Source organism: Choloepus didactylus, chromosome 9 (assembly GCF_015220235.1).
Source record: "Choloepus didactylus isolate mChoDid1 chromosome 9, mChoDid1.pri, whole genome shotgun sequence".
In the NCBI taxonomy this organism is placed as follows: domain Eukaryota; kingdom Metazoa; phylum Chordata; class Mammalia; order Pilosa; family Megalonychidae; genus Choloepus; species Choloepus didactylus.
In genome coordinates this window covers 120,973,987-120,990,623 of record NC_051315.1, presented here as the reverse complement: position 1 = coordinate 120,990,623, position 16,637 = coordinate 120,973,987, and the positions used below count along the sequence as shown (strand labels likewise).

The following is a 16,637-nucleotide window of genomic DNA, read 5'->3' as shown; positions in this document are numbered from 1 at the left end:
GCTCAGGTCTAGGGATCCTTCTCTTCTCACTTGATATTCTTTCTCTATATAAATTTACCCATGTCCATGATTTGAATTACCATCAACACACCAACTCTCCAATCTGGGCTTCCTTTGAGTTCTGGACTCTTAGACGTCTCACCTGCTACTCAAACAATTTCAAGATCTTCCTTTTAAAACCTCCTTCTGTTCTAGAGTTTCTTTCTCATTGTTTGGCATCATGACTCATCCAGCTGCATAGCTAGAATCTTGAAAGGAATTCATTGCAACACAATCTCACTGCACTGATTTAGGGCAATCTAAGCAAGTAACCCAAGAGGCTTTTGTGTAATGATCAGAAATATCACTCAAAATGCTTTTAGTGACTGAAGAAACTGCCCAGAACACAATGACTCAGCAGGAAGCAACTACAGTTAAGAAATTAGTTTGGCATAGGTTTGCCCCCCACCCCACAAGAAGTCATTCTTTTATGTTAAAGACTCAAGACCAAATTCTAGTCTAAGAAGAAAACTTACAAAGAAAGGTTCTGTAGAGAGCCAACCACTCCAAATGCTATCCTTATTTTGTAAGAGTGGAAAAAAAGCTGCTTTTAAAAATCTCTTTATGTGTTGTACCATAGAAATACAAGATGATAATAATAGGGGAAACTGAGTGTGAGGTATATATGGAAACTATCTGTACTATCTTCCCAAATGTCCTATAAATCTAAAATTGTTCTTAAAAAACACGTTAATTTTTTTAAAATCATACTTTTCCTATTAGCCAGATACAAAAGGGCAATGTACATAGGATACCACTTACATGAAATAATTAGAATATGTAAATTCAAAGCCAGAACTTAGAATACAAGTTACCAGGGGCAGGGATGGAAAGAGAGGGCCGGGAATGGGGAGTTACTGCTTAATTGGTACAGAGTGTCTGTCTGGGGTGATGGGAAGTTTTGGTAATGGATGGTGTTGTTCCATTGCATCATGAGTGCAATAAACATCACTGAATTGCATATTTGAAAGTTGAAAGTTGCTAGAATAGGAAATTTTAGGTTGTATATATGTCATCAGAATAAAATTTTTAAAAAATAGAACTGCACAACAGAGTGAACCCTACTGAAAACCTAATGAAACCCTAATCCTAACTATTAATTACAGTTAATAATAAAATTATAATAATTTTTCATCAATTGTGTAACAAAGGCACTACATTAATGCAAAATGTCAATAATAAGGAGAACTGTGTGTGAGGGCAGGGATATGCTTTCCACATGACTTTTCTGTAAACCTACAACTGCTCTAATTTTAAAAAAAAGTCTATATGCCCTGTGATGGCATGTTCTAGAAATGATTTAAGGTGGCTTACAAAAATAAATAGAATATGAAAAACTAAGATTGGAAATAGATCAGAAGGAGATACAATGATAAGTAAAGATGCAGTTAAAGGAATGATCACATTAACAATTGCAAAAGAAATCACTGAATACCTAAAAATAAAATAACAGGAAATATGCAACATCTAGCTGTACTACAGGATATAAAAGAGGATTATGATAAATAAAAAGACAAATTTCTAGATAAGAAAACTAAATATTATAAGGTTGCTTTTCCAGTTTACTAATGCTGCCAAAATGCAAAATACCAGAAATGGATTGGCTTATATAAAGGGGTTTTATTTGGTTACAAAGTTACAGTCTCAAGGCCATAAAAGTGTCCAAGCTAAGGTGTCAACCATAGGATACCTTCGCAGAAGAATGGCCAATGGCATCTGGAAAACCTCTGTTAGCTCAGAAGGCATGTGGCTGGCATCAGCTTGCTCCCAGGTTGCATTTCAAAACATTGTTCTGAGTTCCTTCTGTTTGTCAGCCTTTTGTATGGCTCCAGTGATTTAATCCAGACCTACCCTGAATGGGTGGGGTAACACTGCCATGGAAATTATCCAATCAAAGATCTTGCCCACAGTTGACTGAGTCACATCTCCATGGAAACACTCAATCAACAGGTTTCAACCTAATCAACACTAATACTTCTGCCCCCACAAGATTGCATCAAAGAACATGGCGTTTTGGGGGACATAAAACATTCAAACCAGCACAGATGCCAAATTAGTCTATGGAGTTAATATAATTATAATAGGACTTTTTTTTGTTTTTTTTTGTTTTTTTTTTGGAACTTGAAATTTTATTCTACTAGATCTTAAAAAGAACTATAAAATGGCGAAGGGTGCTTCTGATGCAAAAATAGATCAATATAGCAGAATCATCTATACATAGTAATTTAATAAAAAAGCGAAACTAATATTTCAAGTTAATGTAGAAAGAATGGATTATTCAATAAATAATGATGGAACAATCAGTTCTATTTTTGGAAAAATTAACGAAATTAGATTTCTATGTCACTATATATATAAAAATACATTCCAGGTTGATTACTATTAAAATTAAATATAAAATATTTAATATACAAAATATTCTGTATATTATATATATTATATATATCTTTTATATTATATAAACTATATATAATAGAATATAGAATAAAAAATAGAATATCTTTTTTCTAAGTGTTTATAATTGACTTCATAAGCATAATGTGAAACCCAAAAGCTAAGAAAGAGAAAAACTGATAGATTTGTCTGAAATAAATTTTAAGCTCTTACACAATAAAAGATACCACAAAGTTAAAGGCAAATGATAAACAGGGGGAAAAGTTGCCACTATATAAACAAAGCTTAAAGAACTTAACATGAAATTCTATAAATGATTTTTAAAAAGAAAGATGGACAAAAGGCGTGAAGTAGTCAATCTGCAGGCAAAGAAGTCAGTGTTGTGTAAACATGCCAAAATAAAAGGTTCCCAATCTCACTAATAGGAAGAAATGCAAAATAAAATGACAGAGATATAATCTTCAGCCCTCACATTTGCAGAGATTACAAAGACTGACACTCAACATTAGCAAAGTTGAGGAACCAGGCACTCACATCCACTGTTGGTGGACAGTTAGGCTCCTCTCAAGGGGGCCATCAGATATTGTGCATCAAAATGTTAAATTTTACATTCTCTGGTGTCAGTACCCTTTATTTGTCCAACAAATACATGTTAAATGATTCAGCAATTCCACTTCTAAGAATTCATACTAAAAAAACTGCATGAAGATGTATTATTCAAGGATTTCCTCAGTGCTCATAATAGGGAAATGCAGAAAAATTTAAGTGTGTATCAATAATGAGTTGATATGACAAATTATGATACTTCTTAGGCGATATTCAGTCATTCAAAATGATAAGCTATATCTATACATTTGAGATGGGAATATGCCCTAAAAGGAATTTTTCAGTATAAAAAATGTCAGGCCAAAAATAATGTTATTCCATATCTTTGTTTATATTTGCATAAAAAAAACTACCCTAAAATATGAAGTAGTTTTGTCTTGTGCTTAGAACTATTTGTGGGAGAAAGAGGGGTCAGGAAAGGTGAAATTTTACTTTATGCATTTTATATTGCAGATTTTTTAACAAGCATGTATCACTTTTATAATAAAAATTAACTTGTAATCAAAATGTGCATTTTGATCTAAAGTGAAAATTGACATGACTAAAAAAGTTTTTTAAGATGTTAAACAGTAGAATAGCAACTTTCTTTTATTATGTGTGTGCATTATACGTGTTTGCATGCGTAAAATGAATAGAAAAAAAGTCTCGGAACTAGAAAGAAATATGTGACGATTAATAGTGATTTGTATTTTATTCTTTATACTTTGATGTATTTTTCAAAATTTTGATTATCAGTAAATATTACTTAATAAAAAATCACTAAAATAAATATCACATAACCAAAAAGTAAAAGAAAAATAACAAAGGAGAATAGGTAGAAAATAAAGGGATCAGCATCATTAGAATATAAACTCTTAATGATAATATCTACAGAAGGTTGTTTAAAGACTCAAAACAAATACAGTATTCTGCAACATACAAAGTCTATATGAATGCAAGATGTCATTATCATCAAGGGCTCTTTTTTTTGTTCTGTCATTTTAATTTTTTCACATAGCATATAAGGATACTCTATACATACTATTTAATATAGAAGAAAATAGACACTGTAAAATTTGACTAAAATAATAGACAAATATTTAATAGTCAAATATTTAACCAAATAAATAATTTAATAATGAGTAATACAATAAAAATCTGTAACTCATAGAAAGGTTGGAAATAATTAGCATGACAGACCCACACAGCACAATCGAATATTATCCTAAGGATATGCATTAAACAATATAACAAATTAACAAAAATCTGCTTTCTTTATTCACTACTATCTTGTTATAAATGAAATAAAATGTGGTAAAAGTACTTAAGCCAACTACTAAAAGTTAGTTGGGTAGCTGTACAAATGGATCTAGACAATAAAGTTCAAGCGTGTACATTTGACTGCTTCAATGGGACAAAACACCAAAACAGTATGCTCATCCATTCCATGATTAATGAGCTCCAATCTGAGCAAGATGTGGCACATGCTATGAAAAATACAAACAGAAAATAGACAAAGATGCTGCCAAAAATACATGTTTTTGTCAGTAATTGTTTCCCATAGTATCTAAAATGTCTTGATTTTCCCTTGGTTGTGAGCTATTATGCAATAGGTATAATCCCCTAAGCATTTAAGAGAGGAACCTCTGCCCTCAAAATTCTGAAACATATTAAAAGGCTAGCCTTCAAAAGAAAGTAGTGTTTTTTACTCAGAACATATATTCAATCAACAGAAACATTTCAAGTGCTCAGAATATTAACCAGTTTAATTAACTTTTATTTAGCTCCTTCTCCTGGCCAAAGAACCATGGCACTACACACAATAAATAAAAGGTAAGACTGGCATAATTGAAAGCACCTATTCAACACCTAGAAAGGGGAGCTATGGAATTAATGAATGTAACAAAGATAAAAAGGGATGCCTTGCGTTTGGTTAGCAATATTACTGCTATGTACACTTAGTCTTCGGTTATTGAAGTAGGGAAAGGGATGATTCAGTGAATGCCAAACAGAGCACTCTCCTGACCTGTACATTAGCATGGGAGCTGACTTTCAGAAGTGGGAGGACTAGAATCATAGGATCAGGAAAGGAAACAAAATTGCTGTACATGCAGAAAGGACAAAGGCAGCAAGGGAATGACTCATTGGTGAGTGCTTTTTTTCCTATTTGATAATGGTATTTCAGCACCCACCCGCCATTCAGTAGTATTTTGGAAACTTGCATATAATATGGCTCACCAAAGACTGGAACTCAGGAATTAAATTTCTAACATGCTAAATACTACAACCTCATTGTAAGGTACTGTAAACATTTGTGAAGTCAATGGTCATAAGCAAGAATCCACAGCCTTAATGCTTGCATTGACCGAGTGGATCTTGGAAATTACTTCTCTGACCCATTCACATCTCAGAAACAGGTCTAAGCATTCTACTCAACAAACATCATCTCATTAAACTTGTTCATTTATTCAACAAATATGAGTGCCTATTTATGTACCAGTGTGGAAAGCCGCCTCCCGAATCGGGCCTAGCATATGCGCTGCAGCCTGCTCTAGAGTTACCCCCGCCCATCGAGTGAGCCAAGATGGCGCCTGCATCCTGTTTCCGCATAGTGACGCATGTATCCGCCACCCGCTCCTACCAATCGAAATCCTGTATACGCGATACTAGCCTAGAAGCTTATTGGTTGTTAATTGTGTATAAAAGGTCTTACCCGGACGGGGTAGGGTGAGACAGCCCACAAGGAGCCGTGCCTGACGGCCACATCGAGGCTGCTCTCCCACGAGGCGCCGTGCCCCGTGTGGGAACCAGTAACACAGAATGTTCATCTAGCTGTAGTAAAGGGCTTGCTTTCACAACTGCCGTGTGGTTCGAGTCGTGATTCATGACCAGGTTAGTTCGCGCAGTCTGCATCTCTCTCTCTCCTTCCCTGTTTCCCCTCGCCGGCCGGGAACCGGGGACCGAGCGGGGCAGCGCCGGACAAGTGGTGGCCCGTACGGGGAAGCTCCTCCTCCTGCCTCGCTCTCGACGGTCCCTCTGTGAGGAGAGCAGCGCTGCGCGTCGAGCTTACGGCGGACTTCCCGCGCCTGATCAACGCGAGAAGGTGAGTGCGTCTTATTACATGATAGTTAGGGCCCGTGGGTTTTCAGGTGACCCCGGGGGACTCGGAAGAGCTCTCCGAGTGACTGAAGTATAGTGCCGACTGCAATCATGGGGCAGTCCGGAAGTTCACCTCTCTTAGCTCCCTTAAAGAACCTTTTGAAACAACGGGGTATCTCGGTCAGGAAAAGCTCCCTTCAGCGTTTTCTTGATGATGTTGATACTTTTGCCCCTTGGTTTGCCTGCACCGGCAGCCTTAGCCTACCCTCTTGGATGAAGCTCGGTCGCGACATAGACCGAGCGCGCCAGACGGGCGTGTGTATGGACCCGATTCTAGTACCCATATGGGAGACCGTCCGTGCGGTCCTTGAACTAGAATCGGCTACCGGCCTAAGCCCGTCCTCTGTCTTGCAAGAAGCACGGTGCGCGCTCCAAGAAACCCAGTCAGTTTCGTCAGCGGACGGCTCCTGTAAGGGCAAACCGCCGGAGTCCAGTGACTCTGACTCAGAGTCAGATAGCGATACTGACGAGAAGGCGGAAGCATCCCCGCTAATTGAGTGGGAGGAGCCTCCCGCCACACCCGTGCGGCCTTCCGCCCCGCCAATGTCTACCGCTGCACCCCCAGGGACACCCCAGCTCCCAACTGACGCCTTGGGCGGTCCCACCAAAGGACCTTGCCGAGAGCTCCCTCTAGTGGCCATGCCCAGTAAATGTAATTATCCTTTGCTGCCAGACCCGGAAACCCCGATGGGTCGGTCAGGGGAGGGGCAACCTTTGCCGTACCCCCCGCCCGAGTATACAGGCCCTCAGGACCCTTTGCCATTAGGTAGTGGTGGGAGACATTTCTGGAGATGGAACCCTTTCACAACATTTAGACCTTTTGGCATGCTGGGTGGCTACCAGCCACTTGAGCCGCAGCCAGTCTCAGAAATGTACCCGGTTATTATCAATCCCCAAGGTGGCAATCGGCACGAATCATATGATTACAAACTATTGAGGGAATTGAGGCAGGCCGTCCATCAGTATGGCCCCAATGCCCCTTATACCTTGAACATGATCGAGAACCTCTCTGCTCTAAATCATACACCCGCAGATATTTTTCAGCTAGCCCGTGCTTGCTTGCCGTCAGGCCGATTCATAGATTGGAAAGCATGGTTTGAGGAGTTAGCTGAAGAGCAGGCCGCAAGGAATGCGGCGGGGAGACGTGGCGGGTGGAATGCTGACATGCTGTTGGGGAGAGGCGCCCATGCCCAGAACCAAACGGGTTTCCCACAAGAGGTCTATGCCCAGATCTTCCGCTGTTTTGTGGGTGCCTGGAAAAAGCTAACAGGTGAGGGAGAGGCTCAGGCCTCACTCAGCAATATACACCAAGGCCCCACAGAACCATTTGCGGATTTTGTAGCCAGGATGCAAACCGCAGCTGAGAGAATTTTCTCAGATCCAGGAGTAGCAGAGACTGTGGTTAAGCAAATGATTTTTGAGCAGTGCAACAAGGAGTGCAAAGTTATCCTGGCACAAAACAGAGCAAAAAATTTGACAGAGTGGGTCAGGCTCTGTAGAGATGCTGGCAGCCCTTTAACTAATGCAGGTCTAGCTGCCATGCTAGCCAGCTCCCTACAGGTGGCTACAAAAAGCCCGAGAACCTTAGGGGCAAAGTCTAACGGGTGCTATGGCTGTGGCCAATCAGGGCACTTTAAGAGAGATTGTCCCAATAGACGTCAACCCCCTGCCACTCGACGGTTTGGCGAACCAGGTGCAGCAACCAGGCCGTGTGGCCGTTGCCACAAAGGCCCCCACCGCGCAGAAGACTGTAAATCGGTTTTCGATGCGCAGGGTAGACGCCTCTCTGGCCGCCCCGAGCAGATTCCAAAAAACGGGAAGAGGGGGTCCGCCCTTTCGACGGACCCCCTTGCATGCCATTCGACAACACAGGATCCGATCAAATTCGTGCGTCCCCCGGCTCAGCAGGACTGGACCTCTGTGCCACCTCCAGACTCGTACTAACCCCCTCCATGGGTGTCCAGTTAGTAGGGACCTCCTTCAAGGGGCCCTTACCGGCTGGTACTGTAGGGCTCATATTGGGAAGAGCATCCACGGCCCTGAAAGGATTAACAGTTATACCAGGACTTGTAGATTCAGATTTCACAGGCCGTGCCCAAGTTATGGTTCAATCTCAGCGGGGCACCTTAGTCATTGCAGAAGGTGATAAGCTGGTGCAGCTCCTGCTCTTACCCAGCTTACATGCAGTCTTTCCAAGCAGAATCAGACAGAGAGGGGAAAAAGGGTTCGGATCCAGTGGAGCGATTTTTGAGGGACTCCATATGTCCCTGGAGTCTCGACCTATGCTAACCATTAAGGTGCAAGGCAGATCTTTCTTGGGCCTGCTCGATACAGGGGCCGATCGGTCTATCATAAGACAACAAGAATGGCCCCCCACCTGGCCAACGAGCAGGGCGGAAGAGCCCATTAGAGGAATAGGCCAAATTTCAGCGCCCATGCTCAGTGCAGCTGCCCTTCATTGGGCCGATGAAGAAGGACACCAAGGCAGTTTCCAGCCTTATGTATTAGCCCTGCCTGTGTCTTTGTGGGGAAGAGACATTCTGACCCAAATGGACGTTACTTTAATTAGCGGCTACTCCCCAACCTCTAAGCGACTGCTAAAAGAAATGGGGTATACCCCCGGCAAGGGTTTAGGAGCTTCACTGCACGGACGTGCGGAGCCTATACAAGCTGCCCCCAAGTCTGACAGACGAGGCTTGGGTTTTTCATAGGGGCCACTGAGGAGAGATTCCCACCCACACCTATAAAACTAAAATGGAAAACCGAGGCTCCGGTGTGGGTGCCTCAGTGGCCCTTGCCACAGGAAAAACTTGCAGCGTTGCACGCCCTAGTATCAGAACAACTAGAAAAGGGCCATATCGCCCCTTCCACGTCACCGTGGAACACCCCTATATTCGTAATAAAAAAGAAATCTGGTAAATGGAGACTGCTACATGATCTAAGAGCCATCAATAATTGCATGGAGCCTTTAGGGCCCGTTCAGATGGGGTTGCCCCTCCTTTCGGCCCTGCCAGAGCGTTGGCCTGTTATCTTAGATATCAAAGACTTGCTTAAAAAACAGAAAGAGGGTATAGGCCACGGCCTGTCCCCAAAAGCTCGACTGTCTGTAGCCTTGCTCACATATAATTTTTTAAACGAAAATTCACAAGGAATGACACCTGCCCTGCAACACACCACCCCGAGTCCTCCGCATAGAGGTCTAGTCCGTTGGAAGGATGTCCTGTCGGGGCAGTGGAAAGGCCCTGACCCGGTGCTCAGCTGGGCCAGAGGCTCTGTTTGTGTTTTTCCCCAGGAACCAGGACGTCAACCAGTGTGGGTTCCGGAAAGACTGGTGAGAACCGTGACATCACCTGAAGAAGCCAAGGAACAGCTGTCAGAAACGCCAACGAATATACAACCTGAACCATTAGACCAAGCCTCCGACCCTGCTGATGATGGCGACGACCGACAAGACGATAATAGTAGGACTGACCACCCCGCGGTTGCCCAAAAAGAGGATCGGTAACTCTGTTCTTTGCTCTCCTATAGCAATCCTTCTAATCTGCCTTTTTCTTTTTAGTGGAACTATATTTCCTCCACAAGCTTCAACGAGTCCTTCCCCCTCACCAATGACACACTGATCCTCTCTTTTGCTAACCTCTCTGTCAAGGTTGTCAACACCACAGTTGCGGCGAATGCTACTTGTGAAACTGGTAATGGCGAGTTAAGTAAGGGAGTCTTGCTTGAATTTCTTAACGTTACAGGGAAGAGCCGCCAGTCTTGTGAAGGGATCTTGAGTAAAAAGGAGACTCAAAGGTGCCTTTTCCTTCCAGGGCTTGCTCCTACAGTCTGCAACCGTTCCAAAGACCCGGATGCCTCGCCGCCCCGCTATCCTAGTGTATCGCCCAAGTTATGTCTGGCTCCCCGTCAAGGCAACCGACTGGGTTGGCCCTGTTTCTCAAGTTGTTTCACTTAACAATATCCCCTTCTCTAAGTCTAGGCGTCCAAGAGGCATAAAAGAATGGCTATCGAATGCTGCCAGTGTAGCTTCCTCTTTGTTTGTCCCAACGATCGGGCAGGCTGTGCTACAAGCATGGACAGATCGGCAGCTCGCCATAACGATGGAAACGGTAAATGGCTTGGTCAACCTTACCCGAGACGTGCTACGCCGCCACAATCAGATGCTGAACTTAAATTTCCAGGCCATTCAGAAACTCCAAGCGGAGATAGATGAACTTGGACTGGAAATAGATGGACTCTGGAGAGTGCTTCAGCAAACATGTGACACCCGGTGGCTTACGGTTAAACTCTGTGTCACTCCTGTCAGGGCCAACGTGACCGGAAGCATTTCCAGAGTCTCTGATTGGCTGAAAAGGTCATATTTTCCTGAATTTGTTAATCTCTCCCAACAGGTGGAATCTAGTTTAGACACAATTGGGGGGATCAAGTTAAAACCCGTTAAAGTCGATCTCTCCGGGTTAGGCGAGGTTCTACAGAAACTATTGCACAGTGTTTCTTCCTGGTTCTCTTGGCCCAATTTAACTAATTGGATCCTCATTGCAGTGGGATTATTGGTGGGATTAGTCGTTGTTAAATGTTTGCTAGAACGCCTGTTTCAAGCGCAGCAGCAATTGCGTGTTACCACTATGATGGCTATGACTCCCACCTCTGTTACCCCCGATAGTGACCGATTTATTAACCATACCCCTTCCTGGTCGCCTCAGGTGGGGCGCTTTGGAGCAAAATTTGTAGCGAATCGCATGGCTGTTTCTCGGGTGTAAAAGGCGACACCAGTAGTCATAATTTTGTCTCAGGTGGGTCTCTAGGGCAGAGTCCTAGTTGTGGCCAGACTGGACCCTAGCCATTGCACAGAGACACCTAGTGACACCCCCGACTCTGGTTACTGCTGTTCCTGCCCCCGTCGTTGTTCCCCAGTTGCCAGGCAAAGCACTGCAGGGAGAGTCACGTTGCTTCCAGCTTACGGACTCTCCGGTCTCCATATGACGTGAGCATTCTGGTTGGTGCTAGAGGCTCCGCCGCTGGATGGCTGAGGCCTAGTCCAGACTCCCCAAAGCACCAAAGAGGTTGTGAACCATTTGGGTTCACGGGAGCACGCTCATCACTGGAGACACTGGGTCAAAAATAAATAAGAAAGGGGGAGATGTGGAAAGCCGCCTCCCGAATCGGGCCTAGCGTATGCGCTGCAGCCTGCTCTAGAGTTACCCCCGCCCATCGAGTGAGCCAAGATGGCGCCTGCATCCTGTTTCCGCATAGTGACGCATGTATCCGCCACCCGCTCCTACCAATCGAAATCCTGTATACGCGATACTAGCCTAGAAGCTTATTGGTTGTTAATTGTGTATAAAAGGTCTTACCCGGACGGGGTAGGGTGAGACAGCCCACAAGGAGCCGTGCCTGACGGCCACATCGAGGCTGCTCTCCCACGAGGCGCCGTGCCCCGTGTGGGAACCAGTAACACAGAATGTTCATCTAGCTGTAGTAAAGGGCTTGCTTTCACAACTGCCGTGTGGTTCGAGTCGTGATTCATGACCAGGTTAGTTCGCGCAGTCTGCATCTCTCTCTCTCCTTCCCTGTTTCCCCTCGCCGGCCGGGAACCGGGGACCGAGCGGGGCAGCGCCGGACATACCAGGCTCTGTATTAGGTGCTAGAGATACAGTAATAAACAAAATAGACAAAGTCTCTGCCCTCATGAAGCTTTTGTGCTCGAAGGGAAGACGAGGCAAGATAAATAAGTAAAACTGTGATGGGTTGGATTGAGATAGTGCTAAGGGGAAAAGGTAAAGCAGGGAAGTGATTGTGAAATATCTTGGGGAGAGGATGGAAATTCTAGAAAGGATTGACAAGTAAAGCTTCACTTTATTCACTTTTAAGGAAAGTTTGTGTTTGTTTTTTTAATGTGAGGGCGCTATCCATGCAGACAGATTATTCTGGAAAGAAAGAACGGGAATTGCAGAGACCCTGAATGGAGGTGGGGTGGGGCAGGGATCATGGCCCCCTTATTTTATGTGAGATAGAAAGCCATTAGAGGGCTTAAGCAGAAGAGTGACGCAATCAGATTTACTTTCTAACAGAATCACCCCAGCTGCTGTGTTGAAGAGACTGACATGAGGCAAGGGTTGGAAGCTCCAGAAATTATGCAGACAAAAGAGCATAGTAGCAGTTGTGGTGGGGGAACATTGCTGAACTCTGCATACATTTTCAAGGTAGAGCTAATAGGATTTGTTAATGGACCATATGTGCAGTGAGAGAAAGAAAGGAGACAAAGATGGGTTCAAGTTTGGGTGTGAGCAAATGGAGGAATGGAGCTGCCTTTACTGAGATGGGGGAGACTGCAAGAGACCCTCATGTGAGATGGCCACTGGGCATCCAAATGGAGAAGTCGAGGAGGTAGTTAGGGACATGGGTCTAGAGCTCAGGGAAGAGATCTGAACTAGAAATATAAATCTGAGATACATTCAATGGTATTTAAAGTCTTGAGAACTGGTGAGATCACCTACCAAATGAATGTAGAGAAAAAAATGAAGAAGTCCCAGGATGGAGCCCTGGGGCACTCCAATATTAAGCAGTCACAAAGAAGAAGAGAAACCAACAAGATAGACCGGGAAGCAGTGGCCAACAAGGTGGAAGGAGAAACAGGGTGACTCCTGGGTGCTAAAGTAACACAGAGTGATCAAATGAGTGGGATGCTGCTATTGGGTCTAGAAAGGCGAGGCCTCAGTCATGTGGAGGTCATCAGGGATCTTGAAAAGGGCAGTTTCAGTGAGTGGTGAGGATGAAAACACGATAGGAGTGGATTCAAGACAGAAGGGAGGAGAGGACTTGGGGACAGTGCTCTTGCAAAGAGGTTTAGTCTGAAGGGCATGAGACCAATTGGGATAGCAGTTGGAAGGGGTCAATAGACCTGTGAGGTGGGTGCTATTATTATCACCATCTGACTGATGGTTTGACAGCTCAGAATAAATTGCCCAAATTATAATAATGTGAAAGTCAGTTATTCTAACCCCACAGTTCACATTCTTAACCTAAACTCCACAACAGAGCAGTGAAAGCAAGACATTCATTTATCCATATGAATATTTAAGGGAACCAGCACTGGCCTATGGGAAAGAATAGCCTAGGTAAAATTGTGACTGCTTAAAAAGAACTGACTATTAATCTTAATTTTAAATTTCCTGCATACTATTTCTCCTATCTGGAGTCATTTCATGTTTTTTTAATTGGAATTCTATAAGGGAGAAAATTAGTCTCTTTACTACATATGTTAATTTCATATTGGAGAAAGTTGTGGCTCAGACCCACTATTGCGGGGAGGCAGAAAGAGCATTCCTTCAGATGCTAAACTGTTATTCGCCAGAATTTCCATGCCTGGATAGACCTCTTTAATCCTATACATTCATTTATTTGTGCATTCACTCAACAAACATGGAGCACCTCCTATGGCACAGGATCTCTTTTAGGAGCTAAGGATATAGCAGTGAACAAAGACAAGATTTCAGTTCTCAAGTAGCTTACAGTCTACGAGAAAGAGGCAGACATTTAAAATGTAAACAACAGAGTTTCTCAAATGATGATAAAAAATAATAAAAATAATAAAACAAAATATGGCATAGGGTAAGTTCAGTGAGGAGGAGGGGTTACTTTAGGATGGGTTGTGAAGGAAGGTGTGCCGGTTTGAATGTATTACGTCCTCCAGAAAAAGCCATATTCTTTGATGCAATCTTGCAGGGCAGACATATTGGTATTGATTAGATTGGACCCCTTTGAGCGTTTCCATGGAGATGTGATTCAATCAACTGTGAACAAGACCTTTGATTGGATAATTTCCAAGGAGGTATTACCCCACCCATTTAGGGTGGGTCTGAATTAAATCACTGGAGCCATATAAATGAGTTGGCAAACAGAAGGATCTCAGAGCAACTGAGAGTGACATTTTGAATAGGAGCTGCAGCTAAGAGAGGACAAAACACCCCAAGAGCAACATTTTGTAGAACACCATTTTGAAACACAACCTAGGAACAAGTGGACACCAGCCATGTGCCTTCTGATCTAACAGAGATTTTTCCAGACGCCAATGGCCATCCTTCAATGAAGGTACCATTTGTTGATGCCTTACCTTGGACACTTTATGGCCTTAAAACTTTAACTTTGTAACCAAATAAACCCCCTTTATAAAAGCCAATCCATTTCTGGTATTTTGCATTCTGGCACCATTAGCAAACCAGAACAGAAGGTCTCTCTGGTAGGTGACTGACTGTGATTGAACAAAGAAAAAGAGTCAACCATTGCAAGGTCTAGGGGAAGCTGAGTATCAAGAGAGAACAATGCGTGAAAGGCCCTGTCTTAAGTCTTGGAAGAACAGTTAAAGAAGTTTAAGGTGTACATTGGGTACAGGACTGAGGTTCTGGAAGTCAGCAGAGTAGGCTGAGCCAAATCATGCAGAGTGAGGATATTAGCCTAAGCATGAAAAGAAACAATTGGAGATGTTTAATCCAGATCCCACTGGCTTCTAGTGGCATATAGATTGCAGGATGATAAGGATGAAAACAGAGAATCCAGTTGGGAAAGCCCAGGAAGAGGTGATGGGGACTGGTGTGGAGGTCTGGACTTGGGTGAGAGCTGGAAAGGGAAATTGGGTCAAGAAACTTGTACCATAGAAATGGAAAGAATCTGATGGGTTCACAGTACACTGAGGAAGTCAACCTGACAGAATTCATCAGTGGGTTGGAGAGGGTAGACAGAAAGGGGCAGGGAGCGATCATGAGAGAGAAATAAAGGATTACACAGAGGTTTCTGCCAGAAAATTTGGAGGGTTGGTGATTCCATCTACCAACAGAACACAGTTTGAGGAAGCAACGGGATTAGGATGGGAGTGGCAAAAGGGGATCATCAGTTCTGTGCCTATTAGACATCTCAACGGAGATGCTGGCTAAGCAGCCGGATGTGTTGCTGGCAACTGTGAGACCTACAAGGTTAAATTCTTCAAGTGCCACCCTCATGAAGCTATCCTAAATCAACTAGTGCAAAGGGATCTCATCCTCCTTTCAAATCTTATGACTCCCCTGGCCCATACTTTTCACTGGGCAAGTATTTGGTCATCTACTCCTTTGTGGCAAATTTTGCAGATTTTTTGTATCTTCTTACGTTTACTGTGAGTACTGAATTAGAAGCCAGGAGTTCTACTCCTATTTCTGTCACCAAAAAGCTGAGTGGGGAGTCGCTACCTATTCTCTAAAGGTAGCCACTTTCTCACCTATAAAACAAGAAGAGGCAGCAACGATAATCTATTTTTGGACCATAGCAGTCTATGGGTTTACAATTCCTTAACTCTCTGGATTCCAGGACTGCCCAACTTTTTGGGAGCCCCATGGCACCGAGCACAAAGTATATGCACCTAGGCCCTCAGTAAATGTGTTAGTGGGTTGATTGATATGTACAGTCTGGAACAGTTGCTAATGCAATGTGCTTTGTTGAGTATGTCTTTTTCTTTTCATACTCGATCCACCTTGACCTGATCATTCTGGTGCGTTTTAAATAAAAATGACGGTGGTCCCTGGCGACGTCTTTCCTTCGAGAAACTAATATCCCTGGACATCACCAATGGCCACCACTTCCTCGCCACCTCCTCAGTCTTAAGCAACCAGAGAACATTATAATTCAGCAATTTAAAAGTTTAAAGACTTCCTGAAAGGTACCCGGGCTCAGGGCCGGACGTGGGGGCGGAGGGGAGTCGGCTCCTACCTGGTGGGTAATATCGAAGCAGGAGGCTCTTTAGCTTCATTTTCTCACTCCCGGACTCCCAGAGGATGAACTTCGTAGCCATGGAAACGACCAAACAGCAGCGGGGCCGAGCACGCATGCGCAGGGTCCGGAGGCTCACGGGGCCCCTTGGTGCTTCACGCGGCCGGCAGGGGGCGTCCTCCGCCGCCGCGGTGCTCTCCCCCACCCGCACTCCCCACCCAAGGCGGGGACCCTGTGTCCTTCTTAAGGGAAACCTCACAAGGGGTCTGGCCACGCGCACTCAAGCTCACTGTGTCTCCACCACCGCGGGATGGGAGAAAAATCCCGCTATCTGGTTACCGTTCCCTCGCCCTCCCCTTGCCCTGGCCTGGGCCCCGGACCCAGAAAAGAAATAGGACCTCTGTGCAATCAATCTGCATTTCCTAACGCCTTCCTCTGTGGCGGTGCCACATACTGCGCTAAGCACTTAATTCGTCGAAACTCATTTATGCACCATTTATTACGATCCCTATTTCAAAGATGAGATAACTGAGAATTAATGAAAGTGGAGAACTACTTAAGGTCACAACTTATGAGAGGTGGAGACAGGATGCAAAGCAGGGCGCTGGGAAGCCTAAACCCATTCTCTTAACCCTGGATTTCAGACTTTCCAGGCCTGACTTAACTTCCCAAATTTCTTCAAATCTATGGCCACATCTCCATGCCGCCTCCAATATCGCCAT

At 44.0% G+C, this 16,637-nt stretch overlaps 1 protein-coding gene across 1 annotated transcript in view; it reads right to left on the bottom strand.

The window, feature by feature from the left end:
• The window catches only part of DAW1 (dynein assembly factor with WD repeats 1), a 64,336-nt gene extending 48,338 nt beyond the window's left edge, over window positions 1–15,998 (bottom strand). Inside the window, exon 1 of the mRNA XM_037850437.1 lies at window positions 15,916–15,998. Within this exon, the coding sequence (XP_037706365.1) occupies window positions 15,916–15,997 (82 nt within the window). The 5' untranslated portion in view covers window position 15,998. The remainder of the gene's footprint in view (window positions 1–15,915) is intronic.
• Window positions 15,999–16,637: the final 639 nt, after the last annotated feature.